This window comes from Tiliqua scincoides, chromosome 8 (genome assembly GCF_035046505.1).
Source record: "Tiliqua scincoides isolate rTilSci1 chromosome 8, rTilSci1.hap2, whole genome shotgun sequence".
Classification (NCBI taxonomy): Eukaryota; Metazoa; Chordata; class Lepidosauria; order Squamata; family Scincidae; genus Tiliqua; species Tiliqua scincoides.
In genome coordinates this window covers 50870946-50893274 of record NC_089828.1, presented here as the reverse complement: position 1 = coordinate 50893274, position 22329 = coordinate 50870946, and the positions used below count along the sequence as shown (strand labels likewise).

At 44.4% G+C, this 22329-nt stretch overlaps 1 protein-coding gene across 4 annotated transcripts in view; it reads left to right on the top strand.

The window, feature by feature from the left end:
* The window catches only part of BCAS3 (BCAS3 microtubule associated cell migration factor), a 544854-nt gene that overhangs the window by 75289 nt on the left and 447236 nt on the right, over positions 1-22329 (top strand). For all 4 annotated transcript variants that reach the window (XM_066634858.1, XM_066634857.1, XM_066634860.1 and 1 more), the window contains exons 9-11: positions 8897-8973; positions 19458-19534; positions 20877-20960. In XM_066634858.1, the coding sequence (XP_066490955.1) occupies positions 8897-8973; positions 19458-19534; positions 20877-20960 (238 nt within the window). The remainder of the gene's footprint in view (positions 1-8896; positions 8974-19457; positions 19535-20876; positions 20961-22329) is intronic.

The window sequence follows — 22329 nt, the reverse complement described above, 5'->3', positions numbered from 1 at the left end:
TCAGGGGAGTGCCCCAGAAAGCCCTGCAGCTGGCTGTGGTTGGACCATTTTGTGTGTATTGTGCTGTGCAGTGTGTACTGCAGTGATCTAAACTGGCTTCTCAGTTGCTGCCCATTTGAAATTTTGTTTTTGTAACACACACACCTTTCTGTCCTTGCACTTTATGTCCTGGTAATCATTTTAAGTGATTTATTACATAAAACCTTCCCCCCCTTTTAATTCCATTTATTGGGGGCAGGGGGGAGAAACACTTTCAGCAAATAAGGCGCGGCTGTTGTGCCCAGCAGATTTGCAATAAAAATCAACAATGTGATTATTTTCAAGGATGAAACACTTTTTTAGATTAATATTCTGTGTGCCAGTGGCGGATTTTCATTTGAGTCTCCAGGGAGAATGAATTGTTTTAAAACATAGATGGCAGGAGGTATAGCATTAGTGTTTGGGGGTTGTGTTAATGCCACATTGGGAAAACAGAGGGCTGGCTCTGCTCACATACACCAGTATACATCTATTTGGAGCAAAATTAGTATGAACTGATGAGAAGGGGAAGTGCAAGATTTTTTTCCAGACCAACAACAGACAAGTTATATTATTACAGACATTTTGCACTCTCTGTTGTTTCGCACATGGATCATTCAAGGACTTGTGACTCCATTATCCTCAGGAGCACTGCCTCAGGCCTCACCCAACATGCTTTCCATATTCCTGGAAGCTCCAAGCTGCAAAGTGTGGTATTGACCACATAACCAGGCTTCGGTGTGTAAGACCTTGGATGGGACTGCAAGCCAGAATGAAGCTAGCGGGTTGAATGCAGACAGGCAAGAGTCAAAAGTGCTAGTGACAGCAGACAGAATCAAGGTAGGCTATGGTCAAGTGCTGGATTGGGGAGATGATGATCAGAAGGGATAGAGGTGAAAAGCAGACTGGGGTCAGGTATCAAAGGGCATAAGTCTTGACTTCCGCTTGGCTTCTCTGATAAGTTGCTGAGACTGAGAAACTTGGCTGCTGAAGGCAGCTAGTAGGGCAGCCTAGATAGTGCCTTCAAAGCCCTGAAGGCACTATCTGCCCAACTTAGGGTAGAAATGGAGTGCTGGTGGCACGTGAAATGAGGTGGTGGAGCTGAGTGTTGGGCGTTCCAGCTCAACACCTTCTGAGGTGCTTTATATGTTTACTAAGCCCACTTCCTAATTTCTGGTGACTCCTGCCCATTTTGCTTTTCTTAATATGTTGTTAGGGTGAGTTGAAAAACATTGTCATAAGGTTCAGCTCCCGCCTCAAGGTCTCTAGAAGTTAAACCTCTGAGTACTTGGGTGTCTTGTGCGCAGTCATCTAACTTCCATGCGCATCAGTGCAAACGTGCCATTCTACAAACCACAATTGCGGAGGTTTAATAAGAACATAAGAACAGCCCCACTGGATCAGGCCATAGGCCCATCTAGTCCAGCTTCCTGTATCTCACAGCGGCCCACCAAATGCCCCAGGGAGCACACCAGATAACAAGAGACCTCATCCTGGTGCCCTCCCCTGCATCTGGCATTCTGACATAACCCATTTCTAAAATCAGGAGGTTGCGCATACACATCATGGCTTGTACCCCATAATGGATTTTTCCTCCAGAAACTTGTCCAATCCCCTTTTAAAGGCATCTAGGCTAGACGCCAGCACCACATCCTGTGGCAAGGAGTTCCACAGACCGACCACGCGCTGAGTAAAGAAATATTTTCTTTTGTCTGTCCTAACCCGCCCAACACTCAATTTTAGTGGATGTCCCCTGGTTCTGGTATTATGTGAGAGTGTAAAGAGCATCTCCCTATCCACTCTGTCCATTCCCTGCATAATTTTGTATGTCTCAATCATGTCCCCCCTCAAGCGTCTCTTTTCTAGGCTGAAGAGGCCCAAACGCCGTAGCCTTTCCTCATAAGGAAGGTGCCCCAGCCCCGTAATCATCTTAGTCGCTCTCTTTTGCACCTTTTCCATTTCCACTATGTCTTTTTTGAGATGCGGCGACCAGAACTGGACACAATACTCCAGGTGTGGCCTTACCATCGATTTGTACAACGGCATTATAATACTAGCCGTTTTGTTCTCAATACCCTTCCTAATGATCCCAAGCATAGAATTGGCCTTCTTCACTGCCGCCACACATTGGGTCGACACTTTCATCGACCTGTCCACCACCACCCCAAGATCTCTCTCCTGATCTGTCACAGACAGCTCAGAACCCATCAGCCTATATCTAAAGTTTTGATTTTTTGCCCCAATGTGCATGACTTTACACTTACTGACATTGAAGCGCATCTGCCATTTTGCTGCCCATTCTGCCAGTCTGGAGAGATCCTTCTGGAGCTCCTCACAATCACTTCTGGTCTTTACCACTCGGAAAAGTTTGGTGTCATCTGCAAACTTAGCCACTTCACTGCTCAACCCTGTCTCCAGGTCATTTATGAAGAGGTTGAAAAGCACCGGTCCCAGGACAGATCCTTGGGGCACACTGCTTTTCACCTCTCTCCATTGTGAAAATTGCCCATTGACACCCACTCTCTGCTTCCTGGCCTCCAACCAGTTCTCAATCCACAAGAGGACCTGTCCTCTAATTCCCTGACTGTGGAGTTTTTTCAGTAGCCTTTGGTGAGGGACCGTGTCAAACGCCTCCTGAAAGTCCAGATATATAATGTCCACGGGTTCTCCCGCATCCACATGCCTGTTGACCTTTTCAAAGAATTCTATAAGGTTTGTGAGGCAAGACTTACCCTTACAGAAGCCATGCTGACTCTCCCTCAGCAAGGCCTGTTCGTCTATGTGTTTTGAAATTCTATCTTTGATGAGGCATTCCACCATCTTACCCCGTATGGATGTTAGGCTGACCGACCTATAGTTTCCCGGGTCCCCCCTCTTTCCCTTTTTAAAAATAGGCGTGACATTTGCTATCCTCCAATCTTCTGGCACCGTGGCCGTTTTGAGGGACAAGTTGCATACCTTAGTCAAGAGACCTGCAACTTCATTCTTCAATTCCTTAATAACCCTTGGGTGGATGCCATCAGGGCCCAGTGACTTATTGATCTTTAATTTATCAATGAGGTCTGAAACATCTTCTCTTTTAACCTCTATCTGACTTAACTCCTCGGTCATGAGGGGCTGTTCGGGCAGCGGTATCTGCCCGAGGTCTTCTGCCGTGAAGACAGATGCAAAGAACTCATTTAATTTCTCTGCCATCTCTAAGTCTCCTTTTATCTCCCCTTTCCCTCCCTCACCATCCAGAGGGCCAACCGCTTCTCTGGCAGGTTTCCTGCTTCTAACATATTTGAAGAAGCTTTTATTATTCCCCTTAATGTTGCCAGCCATGCGTTCCTCATAGTCTCACTTGGCCTCCAGTATCACCTTCTTACATTTCTTTTGCCACAGTTTATGTTCCTTTTTATTCTCCTCATTAGGGCAAGACTTCCATTTACGGAAGGAAGCTTCCTTGCCCTTCACAGCCTCTCTAACTTGGCTGGTTAGCCATGCGGGCACCCTCCTGGATTTAGTGGAACCCTTCTTTCTTTGCGGTATATACCTCTGCTGGGCCTCTATTACTGTTGTTTTAAGCAGCCTCCATGCACTCTGGAGAGATTGGACTCTTTTTACCCTCCCTTTCAACCTCCTTCTAACCAGCCTCTTCATTTGAGGGAAGTCCGCCCGTCGGAAGTCAAGGGTTTTTGTTAGAGATTTGTCTGGTATTCTTCCCCCAACGTGCACGTCAAAACGGATCGCAGCATGATCACTGTTCCTCAATGGCTCAGTAACGTTTACATCTCTAGCCAGGTCCTGCATACCGCACAATATTAAATCCAGAGTCACCTGTCCTCTGGTGGGCTCCGTGACTAGCTGATCTAAGCCACAGTCATTTAGCACGTCAAGAAATCCGGTTTCCTTATCGTGACCAGAACACAAATTGACCCAGTCAATATGAGGATAATTGAAGTCCCCCATGATTACAACCCTGTCCCTCCTTGTCACCTCCCTGATCTGTTTCCTCATTTCAAGGTCCCCATCAGATTTCTGGTCTGGAGGACAATAGCACGCCCCCAGTATTACATCGCTGCACAAGCCTGGTAATTTAACCCACAGAGATTCTACGGTGGAGTCGGACCCACCTTCAATCTCTACTTTGCTGGATTCTATCCCTTCCTTAACATAAAGGGCCACCCCACCTCCAACACGTCCCTGCCTGTCCCTCCTGTAGAGTTTATAGCCCGGGATTGCGGTATCCCACTGATTCTCCGCATTCCACCAGGTTTCCGTTATGCCCACTATGTCAATATTTTCCCTTGTCACCAGACATTCCAGTTCTCCCACCTTTGCTCATAGACTTCGGGCATTCGCATAAAAGCATTTATACACGGAATGCCCCAGGATGCGCTGCTTATTCGCTCCTTTGTCCCCGCATCCTCTCATTGTGCCAAACCGTCTATCACATCCCATCACCCTACCTTTCCCAATTTCTTCTCCTACTCTGCCTTTGTCTTGTTGTTCTCTAACCTCCCCATCCTCATCCCATAGGGATGAGGAGTCCCGAACCGGATGCCCCTCGGCTCCTATCGGCCTTCCCCCAGGGATCAGTTTAAAAGCTGCTCTGCCACCTTTTTAATGTTATGCGCCAGTAGTCTGGTTCCATTCTGGTTCAAATGGACTTGTCTTGAACTGTTGATAACATATTGTAGGGTGCTTTTTCCCCTTAGAATATCTTTAATCAAAAGAACTATCATCATTTTGGACTTTTAAATCAGCAGAAGACAGGGATGTTGCAAATGGACTATGTACACCAGCCTGAGCTCCTTGGACGAAGGGCAGTATAAAAATATGATAAATAAATAAGCGCAACATACAGAAAGGTCATGAAAAAAGTGCAGCAGTGGAAGGGGCGGGGCTCACAGAGTGATCCTTGGTGTAAAAATCGAGATGTTACCAGCATATCCCTGGAAGGAATGCCCCCCCCCCCATTCTGAGACTTGGAAAAACACAGCAATTGACCTCATTTTGAAAGTCAATAGGTAGTTTATGAACAACACTGACCTACTTCCTATAATATTCCAGTATTTATTTATTGTTAAAGATATTTAAATACTGCTTTTTAGCAGAAAGTTTCTCAAAGCAGCTTACACAGCAGAACGAATGAGATGGTGGTGTCCTGCCCCAAAGAGGCTCACAGTCTCTAAAACAAGGACAGGAGCGATGTCAGCAACAGCTATTGGAGGAATACTAATGAATAGGTACAGTTGCACTTCCCCTGCTCAATATGTGTGTGTTTATTTGTCTGGTCATTTGTATGCCACCGTTCTACTGCCAAAGAGACCTTCAAAGCAGCTCGCATTCAGTTAGAAACAATTCAGCCCAATTCAACTATTAAAAGGCACAGCAGGTAGAAGTGGCAATGGTAATTCCTGCCTCGCTGAGTTTCCTCCTCCTTGCAAGGCAGTAGGAGTTTCTTTGTGAGGATGGATGGGTACAGTTCAGCTTTGAAAAGCTCATCCCTTTAAAAGGTGCATCTTTCACCCCTGTGTAAAAATAGTAGGCAGGTTTTCAGGTCTGTACATTTTTATGCTAGCAGAGTGGGTTTCAAATCTTAAATATCACTCATTGTTTTGCTTATTGTTAACTATTTAGTTGCATTGGCTCTTTAGCAATGGAAGCAGACGTCATTCACCAATCGGCAGGTCCCACAGCCATCCTGCTTCTCTGCACTTTACTTTCCTTAAGAGGTTTGTAAATGATAGTATTTGTAGTTCATTTCCAAGCACCAGCAGCAGTAGTAGTTGGCAACCTTCAGTCTCAAAAGACTCTGGTATCGCGCTCTGAATGGTGGTTCTGGAACAGCGTCAACTGAAAAGGCCGATTCGGGAGTGACAATCCCTTCCACACTGGGAGCAAGTGCAGTCTGTCCCTGGTCTGTCTCCCTGGCTATGGGCCTTCCTTCTTTGCTTCTTAGCCTCAGTCTGTTGGCCAAGTGTCTCTTCAAACTGGGAGAGGTCATGCTGCACAGCCTGCTTCCAAATGGGCCTCTTAGAGGCCAGGGTTTCCCACCTGTTGAGGTCTACTCCTAAGGCCTTCAGATCCCTCTTGTAGATGTCTTTGTATCGCAGCTGTGGTCTACCTGTAGGGCGCTTTCCTTGCACGAGTTCTCCATAGAGGAGATCCTTTGGGATCCGGCCATCATCCATTCTCACAACATGACCAAGCCAACACAGGCGTCTCTGTTTCAGCAGTGCATACATGCTAGGGATTCCAGCTCGTTCCAGCACTGTGTTGTTTGGAACTTTGTCCTGCCAGGTGATGCCGAGGATGCGTCGGAGGCAGTGCATGTGGAAAGCAGAAAAGCAGAGCAAATCCCTCCCTCTCAGACTCCGATAACTGCTGAGTAGGATCTTTGCAGCTCTTCCTACCCTCAACAATGAAAGGAAGATAAAACTCAAGGTCTTAGTGGGGCCGAAACTAGAAGGGCTTCTGGAAGTACTAATGAGACTTTTCAACCACTGCTCAATTGTATTTTCCATCTGAAATGGAAGGTCCATTTCACAAAATATCTAGTCAGAATGGAAAGGGGTCTCCTGTTATGACATGTTTTCAGGAATCATTGCAAAAAGGCAGAGAAATTGTTTGATTTTTTTCTTTAGAGTAGGGGTCTCCAAATCCCGGCCTGGGGGCCAGATGCGGCCCACGGAGAGCCTTTATCTGGCCCGTGGCCAGCCTCTGATCCCCTGAGAGCCTCTGGCCCAGTTGACTAAACACAACCAGAGTTGTGCTTGTGGGGTGAGGGAATGGGGGTCCATTTAAGTGTGTGTGCTTTATTTCTTGGGCTGTATTGGTGCTTGGAGAAATCCTGGACATTTGAGCTCATTCATTCATTCATTCATTCATTCATTCATTCATCTAAGTTCAATCTCTAATGTATTTATTTAAATTTTATATTTAATTATTTTTTCCGGCCCTTGACAGCGTGCCAGATATTTGATGTGGCTCTTTGGCTGAAAAGTTTAAAGACCCCTGCTTTAGAGCATTATTTCATTGGTTAAGACTGTTTGCTGTCTGTTACTCTCAGTGTAAATAATGCCTGGCTTCCAGCACTTAAATACACTAGAATAAAAAACTTTGCAGAGAAACATACATAGCAATGATGAACGGGCGAAGAGTGTAAGTGTGCCTTTAAAAATTCATGCAGGAACTGGCAGTTAAGCTGGTGGCCGTTGATAGGACGCAAATTCTTTGTAACCCCTGAAGATGTTTTCCACAGCGGAAAGCGAAACATTGGGACTAAATCCTACAGTGTGCTTTAATCCATAGCTCAGGGGTGCCCAAACCCCGGCCCTGGGGCCACTTGCAGCCCTCGAGTTCTCCCAAAGCGGCCCTCAGGGAGCCCCCAGTCTCCAGTGAGCCTCTGGCCCTCCAGAGATTTGCTGGAGCTCACACTGGCCCAACACAACTGCTCTCAGCGTGAGGGCGACTGTTTGACCTCTTGCATGAGCTGTGGGATAAGGGCTCCCTCCACGGCTCGCTGTTTCACATCTCTATTGCTTGCTGTTTCTCTGGCCCCCGACACAGTGTCAGAGAGATGATGTGGCCCTCCTGCCAAAAACTTTGGACACCTCTGCCATAGCTTAAAGACTTGAGAATCATTTCAAATTATGTTTTGAAATATAGGAAGCATTGCCTTCTGAACTTCACTTGTCCTTAGTGATGCCACCACAGAGCCTAATTGCTGCAATGCATTGTGACCTCATCATGCTCAGTATGTGATCCCTGATTGGCTGGGATCTGTTTTTCTTATTCTGATGCCTAAAATTTTCTAGGTTGCTCTACTTAGATTTAAAAAATGAGACACATTCTTCACGCAAGCTTATAGTCACAGATGAGCAATAAAATAGATAGAGCAAATGATTTCTGAGTTGGGAACTGGTAATGCAGCTGGGAGACAGAGAAAATAATAGCTGTGAACAGTAGTGAAAAGCCAACCCCAACCCCCCCAAAGAAAAGGGATATTCAAATCCTCAGTACTCCATGGCTCTCAATGCTGACTATACTCTCTTGTTGGAAAGTTATGAAGTTCTGCCAAGTCAGAGGAGAAAGATACTTTCTCTCACTTGCTGGCTGGAACTGTTGAGCCACGTGCTCAGTCAGAAGGTTTTTAGCTTAAGTGCTCCATGACCATTAGGAGACTGTGGCTGCAATCCTATTCACACTTACCTAAGAGTAAGCCCCATTAACTATAATAGTACTTAATTCTGAGTAGACATGCAATTGGGCTTTGTGCCTGACTGAGGCAGTGCAGAGACCCAGAAATCCTGAACTGGTAACTGAAGTTTTAAAAGTTTTAATCCCATTTGTAACATCGTATTTCTGTGAACCAGAATGCTTGAGAATTTGCTATTTAAAAATGGAGCAATGAAATGTTTTGTAGAATGATTGGCTGTCGAAAGTATCTACAGTACAGTCCATTGTTAAAAAAAATAATGTAACTGATGCCAAACAAGCACAAGTCTCTCATTAAGGCTCTGTAAAAAGTGAACTGTTTCTCTTAAAATGAATTCATAGTTTGTTTCTGCTTAAAAACTAAGCTTTGTTCTAGTATACAATGTGGGTTTTTTTTTTTGAGACCTCTCCCAACCCATCACACAACCCACTGGTTGAGAATCATTAGTGTAGTGAAACTGACCACATGGCATGATGTCATCATACTGTACATTTCTTTAACCTTAGTTGAGAAGTTTTTTACTTGGGAGTAAGGTGGAAGATTCACAGCAAGATGATATTATAGGGAAAGAAGCAGTATAAGTTGTGAGAATTCTGTTTTTGGTGGCAGCCTATGTCTTCCATAATGTCTATCTCGTGTTTTTTTTTCAAACATTCATTTTTCCCCCCCCAGGATCCTTGTTGTTGTCTTGCAGGAGAAAATCGCCGCCTTTGATAGCTGCACGTTCACCAAAAAGTTCTTTGTCACAAGTAAGTACGACATTGAGTTCCTTTTTCCTGCCTCTCCTCCTTGAATGGCTGAGTTTGACTCAAATAGATTTGATTGAACCTGTTTGGCTTGGTTAACCTCCTTAGAAATTTGGTGCCAAGGATCACATGGGAACCAGATCTGGGAGCTGGTGTTCTAGGAACCCTATACACTTAATAAGTATGGAATACCATTCAGTACAAATTCATCCAGCACAAATCCCTTTTGACTGGTGTATGAGAACTGCAGAGATGTGCTCTTGCACAGTGCTTATTCATGAATGTTCATTCATTCATTGGGATTGGCCCTTTTGCGTCTCATGCAGTAAGTATTTTTGCGGGGGAAGGTTTGGGTTGGGGGAATGTCCTGATGGCGCTGCAGCGATCATGGTGCTGCAGGAACCAGGGTCTTTCCCCTTTACCTGGGGGATCGCGCTGGCGTCAGGGAGCCCCCTCTGCAGGCCTTCCCAGTGTTTGAAATCACTCCGTTTGGGGATTGGAGTGCACTTTCCTGTTTTCCCCCTGGATAAGGGGGAAAGCCCCAGGTTTCAGTGACACAGCAATTGCTGCAGCGCTGTCAGGGCAACCATTACTGAGCCACTTCCTTTAAGGGGGAATGGCCCAGTTTTGGATCCCAATGGTGGGCTGCAACCTGCCACTTTGGGAACCACTGGTCTAATGGGCTTCCAGCTTGTCAACATCTTTCATCCCATTGCCATGGGGAATCAGTACGTAAAATGCTGGTACCAACATCATCTTAGTTCAGAATGATTTTCAGGATGTACTGCAAAGGGACATGCACAAAAGAAGTTTAAGAAGGGCACAGTCTCTTCCCTCTCCTGCATGTTACAGATCATGTATGATAATTCCTCAGGAGTACTTTTACTGAGCTACAGGTATATTTTAAAGTGATGTAAACAGATATTTCAGAGAATGTCTGCAGCTATATATGCCTCTCTGTGCTTCAAGATGTAAAATGAGGCCTTTTTGTGGCCACCACTCTCAGAGCACAAATTGGTCAGTTGCAGCAGTATCTAGTACAGTGTACAACAGGCAGCAACATATGAAAGATGAACTCCAAATTACCTTCAACCAAAAGGTCTATCTGAACATGTGGCTTAGGACAAGAGGATCTGAGGACCATCTCCTCCTTTGTAAGATAGCCCATTCCGTGAGATCAGTTAAGAGCCCTCTTCTGTATGCCGACATTGGCTGAAGCTTGATTGGTGGCACCAAGGGGAAGGGCCTTCTCTGTAGTGGTGCGCAACTATGGAAGTCTCTTCCTTTTGACTTGAGAACGGCCCTTGTCAGTGTTCTAGCATAGTTTGAAGACTTTTTTTGTTTCTTTCTACTTTCTGCTTATGACCTTTTGAATTTGGATTTTTGGCTGCTATCGTTGTGTTACTGATTGTTGTATCATTATTTGCATTTTGTTGTTTATTTTTTTTAAATATTAAATAAGCCATCTTGGGCAGCTAATGAACAAATAAATTTACTAGAATTTGCATAGTTGCCTCTTCTAAAAACTTTTCAGATATGCCTTTGAGTCACAGGCAGTTGGGACTTTCTGTCTTATGCTGCTGTGGATCTTGCTATTGGTTCATTCTTAACTTTGTAAAAAAAAAATAATCAATGGAAATTTTTTTTGTCGGGGCTGAAGTGTGCCTTGAAAATTTAATCCACATTGGATACTCCAGCAATCTATGTGCCTTATAGCCATGGGACCAACATACAACACTGATTCCTCCCCCCCCCCATCCACCAGCTTCTGTTCTGTGGGCAATGACCCCATTCTCAAGGAGTAAGGAAAGGCAAACTTGTATTCCTTGGTGCAACTCAAGCCAACAGTTGCAGCGGAATTCCGGAAACCTCCCCATTGCCTAGTCAGTCAGAGCTCAGTGGAGGGTCTGTGTTTTCTGGGCAAAAAGGAGGGCTGAGCATCTCCATGCTTCCCCTTCTGCTTTGTTGTCCTCTTCCTTTCTGAACCCAGGGATAGAGGAGTGAGGAGCAATGGCGGTGGCAGCTTCAGATGCCAGGAGGTCGTGAATTGGCTCCGGCTGAAACAGTTTGAAGGCAGCAAGTACCACAATCCAAGAACAAGAAAGTCAAACGTTCTCCTTGTGGAAGGCGCCAGCTTTGCTTGTATAAGCAGAAATGTGTCTGTCCTCTGCCCCAGATGTTTGATGTAAATTCTTGCAACCTTTTGAAGAGGATGAGCTAGGCTGGCCTTGATGTATATTTGTTTGCTGATTTCCAAACACCACCCCCACGGATGTTTGAATCCAAGCTGATGTTAGAAGGAGGCTTTTGTCCTTAAAAGGAAAACTGTGGTCAACTATGCTTAGAATTTAATGGGGAAAAAAGGCTTTGCATTTAGTGTTTGTGTTACAACATTTTGCTTGGGTGTGTATCTAGAAACTGGAAGCAGCTTTTCTGCTTCAAAGGGGAAAAATAGCATTTGTGGAGTAATCTTAAAGTTGCCAATAGGTGTCAGTTTCTCCCCACATCATGACCAAAAGATCCAGAGGAATCAGCTTGCGTCTGCTAGGAAGAACTTGGCAGACACTAGGGGGCTTTTCTGTGACTGCAAATACCTTTTCTGAATCAAAGTGTGAAATTGGCTCTGAACAAGGCAGTTCCTTCCCTGTCCCTCAGATTTTCTGGGGAGAAGGGGGGGGCAGCCTGATTTCAGGTTTCCTTCCTTGGTTCCTTAGTTTAAATTTTGTATGTGATTGAATGTTTTATACATCACTCTCTAAAAATTTCTTAACTTTGTGATTTGAATTTTAAAGGCCACCTAGGTTAACATACTGGTATGAGACAGGCCCACCCATCCATTAGTTCACTCCTGCAACACATTAATTTATATAATCTAGACATCACCTGGTTGTGTGTGTGCATGTGTGAGGTGATGTCATGGTCAAGAGGGTCTCCCAAGAAAATGCAGGTTGATCCAGGGAAGTAGCTTCTAGTAGTTAGCGTGTTCCCCTTTCCTGCTCCCCACTCTCCCTTTGTTGAATACGCAGCTGAATGGGGAAAAGTCTCGGTAGAATATCCTCTGCACCAGCCCTGACTATAAGACCAGACAGAGTGGTTGTCTGGGCAAACCACCACCCCCCACCAAGAGAGCATCAAAAGTGAAAACAGCTAATATTATAATGCCATTGTACAAATCGATGGTAAGGCCACACCTGGAGTATTGTGTCCAGTTCTGGTCGCCGCATCTCAAAAAAGATGTAGTGGAAATGGAAAAGGTGCAAAAGAGAGCAACTAAGATGTTTACTGGGCTAGGGCACCTTCCTTATGAGGAAAGGCTATGGCGTTTGGGCCTCTTCAGCCTAGAAAAGAGACGCCTGAGGGGGGACATGATTGAGACATACAAAATTATGCAGGGGATGGACAGAGTGGATAGAGAGATGCTCTTTACACTCTCACATAACACCAGAACCAGGGGATATCCACTAAAATTGAGTGTTGGGAGAGTTAGAACAAATAAAAGAAAATATTTCTTTACTCAGCGTGTGGTTGGTCTGTGGAACTCCTTGCCACAGGATGTGGTGATGGTGTCTGGCCTGGACGCCTTTAAAAGGGGATTGGACAAGTTTCTGGAGGAAAAATCCATTACGGGTTACAAGCCATGATGCGTATGTACAACCTCCTGATTTTAGAAATGGGTCTTACGTCAGAATGCCAGTACAAGGGAGGGCACCAGAATGAGGTCTCTTGTTATCTGTTGTGCTCCCTGGAGCATTTGGTGGGCCACTGTGAGATACAGGAAGCTGGACTAGATGTGCCTATGGCCTGATCCAGTGGGGCTGTTCTTATGTTCTTATGATAGCAGGCTGAGGGAAAATGTTGGTGGCCTAAGTATGATGGAAAGGGTTGCTAAAGGTGCAGTTACCACTAATGCACATTAGATGGACCCACAATCTGCTTTTCTTGCTCCAGAGATGGTTTTGCTAGCCATGACTTTGCAAAATGGGCCGAAATGAACCTGAAAACTGATGCAGTCTAGCTAAACATCTTCCCAGCTAAGTCACCTTCATGTAGGTATCTCCAGAACGTTGCATGCGCTGTGAGCTCTGAGTGGGTGCTCTGAGCCCTGGGAAATGGACTCTCAAGTGGCTGGAAGGCTTCCTGTGTGCTGGGAGTTTTTATGTTTGGCTGGCATGATATCACACTATCTGGTTGGAGGAGTGGAACAAGACAGACAAGAATACAAGCCAACTGACAGATCCATCCCAATTTCTGGTGGGAACTCAGTAACCTGGATGGAAGAGAAGCTGAATTCCCCCTCTTGGCTAGTGTGACTGGGAGGCAAAATGATAAAAGCTGCCTGTAGGCAGATTCCAAAGCAAGGAAGCACAGGGATTCATCAGGGATGTATCTGACAATCTATTGGGCTGCAGTCTTTGACTGACTGATTGCTTAAATTAGTTGGTCACAAATCTTATCTAATTGGGCAACAACTTTAGCAAAGCCTGTTAATTATCTTTAATATGCATCCTTAAAGTGCTTGCTACCTGCAATTTTTTTAAATCAACAAAACATTTGTTATTCATTCTCATGCAGGAGGGACACTGCTTCTTAAATGATGCCTTCTGTGACATTTACAAAATGAAGTATGCTTTTTTTCTTCAAAACTTTGTGTTAGACATATGCAAATAGGTTTAATAGGTTAATTATCAGTTTCTTTAAATGAATGATGGCCTACACACAATTGACATCTTGACATTACCAGATGTCCACATGTCAAGCTACAATTAAGAATATATACACAACCATGTACTGACATATTCTTTCCCTGTGAAAGAGACTCGATATTTAAATATTGTGATTCAGAAGCATCTTCAGAACCCATATCAAGTGATAGCCCACTTTCTTTGACTCTTGTCATCTTCATGTCAGTGTGTTCTTAGTCTCTGGGGAGGAAGACAGTGATGGAAACCATTATCTTGCACCAAGTTTCTGTTGACGTGATAGATCTGTTCCCAAAGAGGCTATTTTCTTGAAGAATTTAGTCTGTGCTTACTCTGTTCTGTATTAAAAATGATTATTCTGCCCTTGATACATCAAATCATATAGATCAGTGCTTATTTAAAGATATTAATGAGGGTCTGGTGCCAATATTTCTTTTGTAGAACCTAGCAATGTCTTACTGCTGAACCAGACTTCTGCACATGTCACATACATGCCCAACATAATTTCCCAAGGATACACTTTGCTTTCCCCCTATTGTGCTGTTTTTTCACCTTTAGACAGCCCATGTTAGACCAATATTGGTCAGTTGATACAGATACTCACTGATGCATTTGTTGTGGCAGAACCGAAAACAGCTATAACGCACTATCATCACCCAAAGTTCCGGGTAAACAAAACAGTTTTTAGCAGTCCCTGAAATATCTCAGGAGACGAGTCCGTATGAACCTCTCTTGGAAGGAAGTTACATAGTCTGGAGCCAGCCGCCAAAAAGACTCTGTCCCATGTGCACGACAATTGAGCCTCAGCAGATGTTGGTACACAGAATGGAAACTCTTCTGAAGTTAGTGTATGATAGGTAAAGTGGCTCAGGAGCACACAGGCTCTCAAATTTCTTTGAACAGATCTTGACTTGGCTTCTTCACTACACATAATGTTAATATTTGTTTATTTCTTAAGCACCTAAAATATGCTGCTGTAGAAACATAAAATAAACCACAAGACTGAGCTTGCAAATTCACAATCTAAATAACGCATCTATCTCATTGCACAGTTAGATGCTTCAGCCTGTTTCAAGTACTTGGGAAGATCTATCTAGTCAGTACCTATGGCCGCATCACTTGATGTCTAGAGGGCCTAATCCAAGTGCAGAACTTTGAGAATGATAGTCTTGAATTCAAACCCTCATCTTGACTTGCACCAGCTGCCCTTGCAAACTCTGGAAAACGGATGTTGCGTGCACCCTTAGTAGCTAGCCAGTGCCCTTCCTGTAGTTGAGGGGCTGCATTGTAGATCAAATGACCCTTGTTTAACCATCTCTGTAAAAGGGAGAAATAGCACTTCAGCTCTCTGGCCTGCTCCACATGAAAATCTTGATGGAGACAGACTAGCTTGGCTTCAAGTTTTGACTGTCTCACAGGAGAGAGCATTGTTGCAGCTTCCCTATGCAGATGTCTTTGATTAGGAAGCGACTTTAGACTCTACATGCCCTGTTCATTATGAATTTTAAAAGGCTTTGTCACATTCAACTGAACAGTTGGAGGATATGCATACACAGAGTCCCCAGTCTGCTTTTAACACAGTTTCTAGAACTGGCAACATTCCTTTGGGCAAGGGTTTCCTGGAAGGGGTCCAGTACCTAGAGATGTGTCCTCCTTCTCCCAAGTTAAAATCAGAGTTAGTGCTATACCTGAAAAGATTTACTTTATTGGATTTTGTAAGAGGAAGAACTGCCTACCCTCAGAGTAGCATTCTTCCACCCTGTGGTTTTGCCTTTTCTCAGTTGATAGCTCAGAATTGCCTGCCTATTACTTTCAAGAATCCAGCTATTGACTACACAAAGCCTGAACTGGAGAACCCCCAGCTCAGGTCTGGTTCCTAGCAGGACCCCGGCAAATACTCCTTATGAAAAGAACCTTTTAGAGACTTGCCATTCACTGCAATTCCCAAGCTGTTTCTCTCAAGAATTTTGCAGCAATACAGCAGGGTGACCTGCCTGAAGAAAGCATGCCTAGAGCAGACTCACACAGAATTATAGGGAGGGCCTCTCTGAAGGTGCTTTAAAACAGAAATCTTGCCTCTGGTATTGGAAGCCTAGGAAAACAGTGTTGTGGGGGCCCTGTGTGCATGAGAGCACTGTACCAGTGAACAGCAGTTCAGTGCAACAGTGCTTGCCTCATAGTCTGGTGTGCCTGGTTTCCCTGGTCCACATTTGCAGCACTCTGACCACTTTATTCCTATGATAATATTTGAAGCATGCCAGAAAGGAATACATTCTTGGAGGGGTTTATAATTGCAGATATACGTAGCAGATGATAATTCCTGGCTCACCTAAGCAGGTACTTGCTTCAGCACTTGATGCTTGCCACAAGTCTTAGGGCACTGCAGCATTTTATGAGAAAGGCAGGGCTGCCACCAAAAATGGTAACCAAGTGTTGAGTTTGTCACATATAGTGAAACCTCTTCTCTGTCTTAGCATAATTATGTACATTTTCCCTGCACAGCTCTTAAGTCATTGGCTGTTGAGAATGGGGAAGTGTACAGTGGGATAAGTTTTATGACACATTATGAAGGAGAACCTGCCATGAAGGGGAGTCCATAATTTTGCATACAGAAGGTTGAATACCTGGTGTCTCCAGCTCAAAAGATCCCTTATAGCCGGACAGGGAAAGACCCCTCTGTTTCTGGAGGCCCATCTCTAGTCAAAGTAAACAATACTGGGTTCATTTTTGTGCAGTACTCATGTACAGTGTACAGAGTTTCATGTGTTTCTCATAACATTTACCTCTGCTTTAACTAGACTACACCAGGAATTAATGTTATCATGTTAGCTGGGACTTGGTCAGAGGCCTTGAGAGATCAAGGCAGGATCTAAACAGGAGGAAGTCTCAGAACAATGGAAGATGCTATGGACTGGGAGAGTGATGGCCTTTCTATAAGGCTTTTCATCTCAAAAGGGATTTTGTAAACACATTTGTAAACTGTATTACTTCATGCCTTTTATAAACAAGTTTAATGTATCCCATTTTTGGGGAGGCACAAACAATATTTTCGTTGAAAGGACTCAATGATTTGTTGTCATCTCCTGGGAATAAACATTGTCATGCCACAAAGCGTTCCCTCCTATCCTTTATTTATTCTTCATTCCCGTTCTACACCTCTGTTTGTCTTGATCTGTTACCATTTTGGTTAGATTATCTAACTGGTGGGAGGGTGGTGGATTCTTAGCAGGGGAAAAGAGCTTTGATCTGTAATATGCTTATGTACTTCTGTACGCAAAGTGTCTCTTATGTGCATGAGATTCTATAAACTGTATTACTTTGGTACCATTTGTCAGTTCTGTGGGAACACCTAGCATCTTAAGGGGCCATAGCTCAGTGGTAGTGTGCATGCTTTGTGTTCAGAAGAAGACTGAATTGATGTGCTTTGATTCCTTCATTCTATATTCCTAGTCACCCAAAGGTGATTTTCTAAACTTCTTCATTCACAGTTCACTGGAAGAGCACATGCTTTACATGCAGAATCCTTGGTACCTCTACGGAAAAGAACCTTGGGGGGCAGGGCTGAGAACGATTTCTGCTTTAGATTTTGGAGAACTGCTTCTAGGCAGAATAAGACAGTGCTGAACTATACAGGTGGGGCCTCGGTATCTGCGGGGCATCTGTTCTCAGACCAGCCCCCCCCTCCCCCGTGGATATCAAAAATTGTGGATAAGGAAATCTGCTGTTTTTGGCCCCTTAAGCCCTCTGAAGGGAACTGAAGTTGTGCTCCGGTCGCCTCTGGAGGGCTTTCTGAAGACCACAGAGGCCGTGCATGTCCGCCTGCAGCATCTGCGGGCTTCAGAATGACCTCGCGGTGGAAAAAAACACTACATCCAGTTTTCAGCAAAAACCAGAAGTGACGTGTTTATGCCCTTAAAAGGCATTGGGAGGGCTGGGGGAGCCCTCCTGATGTGTATAAAAATTATGTATATAGGTGAACATGGTTAGTTACAAAAATGAAGGGAAGCTTGCAAAGTACATAAGCCTGCTTGGCGCTCCCTTTTTCCTAACCGTGGTTAGGAGATTAGGCAATGTTTCATCTGCATTGGACCTAAGAGAGGCAGTCTTAAAAAAAAACCCTGCAACTTAAAGTTCTTAAAAAGGATGGAAAAGAACTGCCTACCCAAGAGGCTTTTGTAAGAAACCCAAAACCAACCTAAGTGGGATGAAATGAAAAGACTGATAGATGTCATTGGTGTACTTTTTAAAAGCCATGTAAAATGGATGTCTCAAGAAGGTAATGATATAAAAAGACTGCCTTTGCCACCATTTTTCAGTTGGGGATAAGGCGATGCATCAGCATTTCTGCTTACCTTTCATGCTGAGAGAATGGGTTAAACATCTTTAAAACTATTGTGGGCCCATTCCGATGATATATAGGGAGTCCAGCTGGAGACTGTAACTTCAGACATTTTTGAAGCAAATGAGTGCTTTCTGTCCCCCCCCCCCCCTGAAACATACACATCTGAAGTATTTTATGATGAGGATGTACTTGTTGCTTCCTACCTGTTCTTGCATCCCTTCTGAGCAAGAAAGGCTATCTTCTGAATTTTTAAGTGTTACAATTTCTGATTGGGAAGAATGGCAGCATGGGTCACAATGGCTGGACCAAAATAGCCCAATGATTTGGGAAGGCTGGAAGTTACGGTTTAGAGACGCTGTGATACTGAGGGTGTAACACAAAGTAAATCATGTGTCACTTTTATTCAGGAGAGTAGCATCAGAGTGTTGCTTTGTGTGTTACAGTGGGTGGCCGGTGGTCCATTGTGTACTACCAGACACTGCAGTACCACTGAGAAATGCTGCCTTAGTGCTTTCTGCCACAGAATTCCTGTGCGCTTTAGAGAATTATGGGAGAATGTTCCTGGGCACACCATTCAGGCAGTGAGCTGACCAGGCCTGTTGAGCTGACTAGGGCAGTGAGCTGACCAGGCCTAATACTCTTTGTGAATTAAAGATGCATACTAGATCACACTCAATGCTTGTGAACTGGGGATGTGCTATAGATCATTTACCAGGGTCTGTGCATTGCAGGGTAAGATCAGAAGCGATGGGCAACTTATCTTCCAGGGAACCTTGTCCATGATGATTTTACTGAGGAAGAACCCCTACTAAGTTTCTGAGGAACTCAAGAACACAGCTTGAAACCCCATATGCAAGCTTAACTATCATCAGGCAATATTCTCCAAACCACAATAAGAATATGGTGCTTCACCCAGGATCCGAAAGCCACTTTAGATGCCTGCAAGGGTTGAACACGGGGAGATTTTTGAGCTTGCTTTAAAAAAAAAAAAATTAATTGACAGTCCCTTAGCCCATGTCACAGTCTGCTTAATACAAAAAACCTTCAATTTCAAAAGTGGGTTGTCAGCCACATGGTAAAGGGGCTGCCACTTGAGAAACGAAGCACAAATTCCCATTGAGTGCATGGAACGATCTGTGCAGTTTTTTTGAACTTCAACTCTTAAACCTTGTGGCTGGTAAGTCCTGATGAAAAACAAGAACCTGCCTTTTATTTTAAATAAATAAATAAACAGATGCACACACAATATATGTGCAAGAGATTGCCTAGAGCTTATCATTGCCTATTCTTGAGTCTTAATGCAGAAAAGGAAGCATTGTCTGAGTGATACAGAAAGCCACGCAAGCTCTTTTGTTTCAGCATTTTGTTTTCTTGGCGAGAAGCAGAATTCTTCATAAGACGTCTTTTCCAGTATTTCTCAGTGCTACTTTTTGGACATTTTTCAGGCTGCTATCCTTGTCCAGGGCCAAACATGAATCCCATAGCTCTGGGAAGCCGATGGCTGGCTTATGCTGAAAACAAGGTAAGGAATCAATCACATTTTTTAAACCTGTGCCAAGTCGGCAGGCCTTCACAGACTTTTTGTGGGCCAGTGCTAGAGGTGGAATCTTGGCAAAGCTGCTGAGGCTCCAAAATAGCTTTTTGGGTGGCATTCATATTGATGATAATACCATCAGTGTATTTGGAGCTTTACAGAGTAATTAGAGACAGAAAGTGAGAGAGGGATATTTCTTCATCTCCGCTTATGGGCTTCCTAAGGGCATCTGTTTGGCCATTGTGGGAAACAGGATGCTAGACTAGATGGGCTTCAGTCTAATCTAGCAGGTCGGTTCTAGCAGATCCTTGCCCTGAGGCGCTTATATGTAGAAAAGAGACCGGAAGGGGTAACAGGATGAAAAAGCTTTGAGGGTGTTTGTGTGTCAGAGGTGAAAGGAAATGGCCCTCAGCCTCAGAGGTGTAGCTGTTCCCCCTTTTTGCAGGTTGACATTTTTTTTCCATAGAGACCTCCAGTTTTGCAGCAGTTCTCCCAGAGGCCACTGCTTTTAAAAACCAAAACGTCCTCTATAAATGACAGACACTATATCCTGTAATGTTGCTCTGGGGGGGGGGTCTTCTGGGAAAATGCAGCTTCCTGCTAGTAGCCATCTTTTTCCCCCCAGAATGCATCCTTGCAATGCCACTATATGATGTAGTGTTATTTGCAGAGGGTGTCCTGCTTTAAAAAAAAAAAAAAAAGTGACTGGCAGCCATTGGGACAAGTACCACCAGCAATTCACTCCCTTTTTTTGCTGTGTATGCACATAATCGACCTGTCTCTATTTTACCACCTGTGAATGAGATGGAGAAATATGGGAGGGGATTTCAACACCACCTCATATGTACTGATGGCATACACTCCATTTTCATAGTTTCTCTGATCTGTGACCTCCTAAAAAGCATATCTGTATTGCTTGACATGCTTCCTCACTGTCCTTAGCATGTCAGCAAGATCCTGTTGACATGACTTAAAGCTTTTGATTATATCTGCTTGAATTTATTTGAAGGAAGGCTGCCAACCCGCACACCCCCTCCCAAACATCCCTGTTTAAAAATTGTATAAATGTTTATAAATGTTTTATAAAGGGACTATTTGTCTTGTAATTGAAAATTGAAGGCAGAATACAGTACATGGCCATCTGGGCAGCACCTAAAAGATGGCTTAAACAGAAAAAAAGGTTTCAGAAGTCTTGGGGGTTGTAGTGAGAGAGGAGTTGCAGTTTGAATAGAAAGGGGGGGGGACTCACACTTCTGGAAGAGGTGTCCAAATGTGTTAGGACTTATGTGCAATTGACAGAGAGTGACACTGACACTCTTTCTTCTTGCAGCTGATTCGGTGCCATCAGTCCCGTGGTGGGGCCTGTGGAGACAACATTCAGTCATACACTGCCACTGTCATCAGTGCAGCCAAAGTGAGTACGTTGGCCACTGCTGAGGTGGCTGAATGGTGGAGGGAGTGATTCCTTTCCTATAGGACAGCATCTTGCCTGTTTTGAGATTTTCTTCCTTACCAAGCCACACTGTGGATCCATCTAACCATCTTGCTCATAGCAGAGAGTGGGCCTGACCTGAAAGGTTTTGTTGAACTTAAATGTTTTTACATTACCTGCTTCAGCTAGAAGCAGCCTGTACTTCCACAATCCCTCCTGAATTTGTGTGCCCACTGACCTGCCTCCCTCTGGAAGAAAGGGGGAGGGCAGGCAAGCAAATAAGTGGATGGGTGAGGACACATCCACCAATGGATGGGGGAGGTGTCCCTTTCCTTGCCTTCCTTCACTTCCCAGCATGCATTATTTCTGTTCAAGAAATGGCACACAGAAGGGAGGCAACATGCTGCATTCTTGGTGAGAGTAGGAAAGGGGGCAGGCTCCAATTAGTCTCCCTGCCCACTTGGTGCTTTGTAAGCACTGGGTGGGGAGAAGCAATTTGGAGAGGTGACAATTTCCCCACCCCCTCCTCTAGCTGCACTGGAGGGAAAACATGGATGCCATTTCTGTGGTCCTCTTCCATCTTGCTCTCAGAAAATCTGAAGGGGATTGGAGGGCCGCAGAGCAGCAAGTGGAGAGGTGGTAGACAGGCAGACTAGGGGCTCATCCATTTACTGCACCTCCAACTTTGCCACTTCTTTGTAAGGGTGGCTCTGGCTTTGGGCTATCTGCAAGAGGGCTTTTTGATGGCCAAAAGAAGGGTGGAATCCCCACCTGCTATCCCTCAAGTGCTAATTTGTCTCTTCCCCCAGGGCCAAAACAAGTTCTCAGTTCTCCTGGCCATGTGTTCATTGCAAGGCATGAAGAAGTCAAAGGACATAAAAGCATTTTGCTACATCTTTGTTTAAAAATGCAACCTCCCTGAAAATATTCCTGGTTCCCAACAGTAGCTGTGTTTGTGAAGCCCTTGCATTTGCTCCTTGGTGGCACTCTTCTTAAATACCTCCTGACCTTTACCCTTTCTCCTCCTCCTCCTCCCCTCGTTAGACCCATGTGCCTTAATGTTTGTTGAAACTAGGCATCATTTCCCTGGAAGATAGCCCTTATCAGCGTGAAATGGTTTAGGATTCTGTCTCTTTGATCAATGTAGGTGTTACTTTCTTTTAAAGAGGCTGCCTTTTGTTTTATTTTCTATTCTTATCACTTTCAAGGGATGTGCCATGGAGAGGAGGGAGAGGAAGTTGTCTTATCAATATCATTTTCTCCAGTGACCTTGAAATTCAGTCATCTGGTTTAGTCACATAGGAATTCAAAGCCCTCCTCTTAGGGAATTGTGGAGAAGCATTTGTAAATG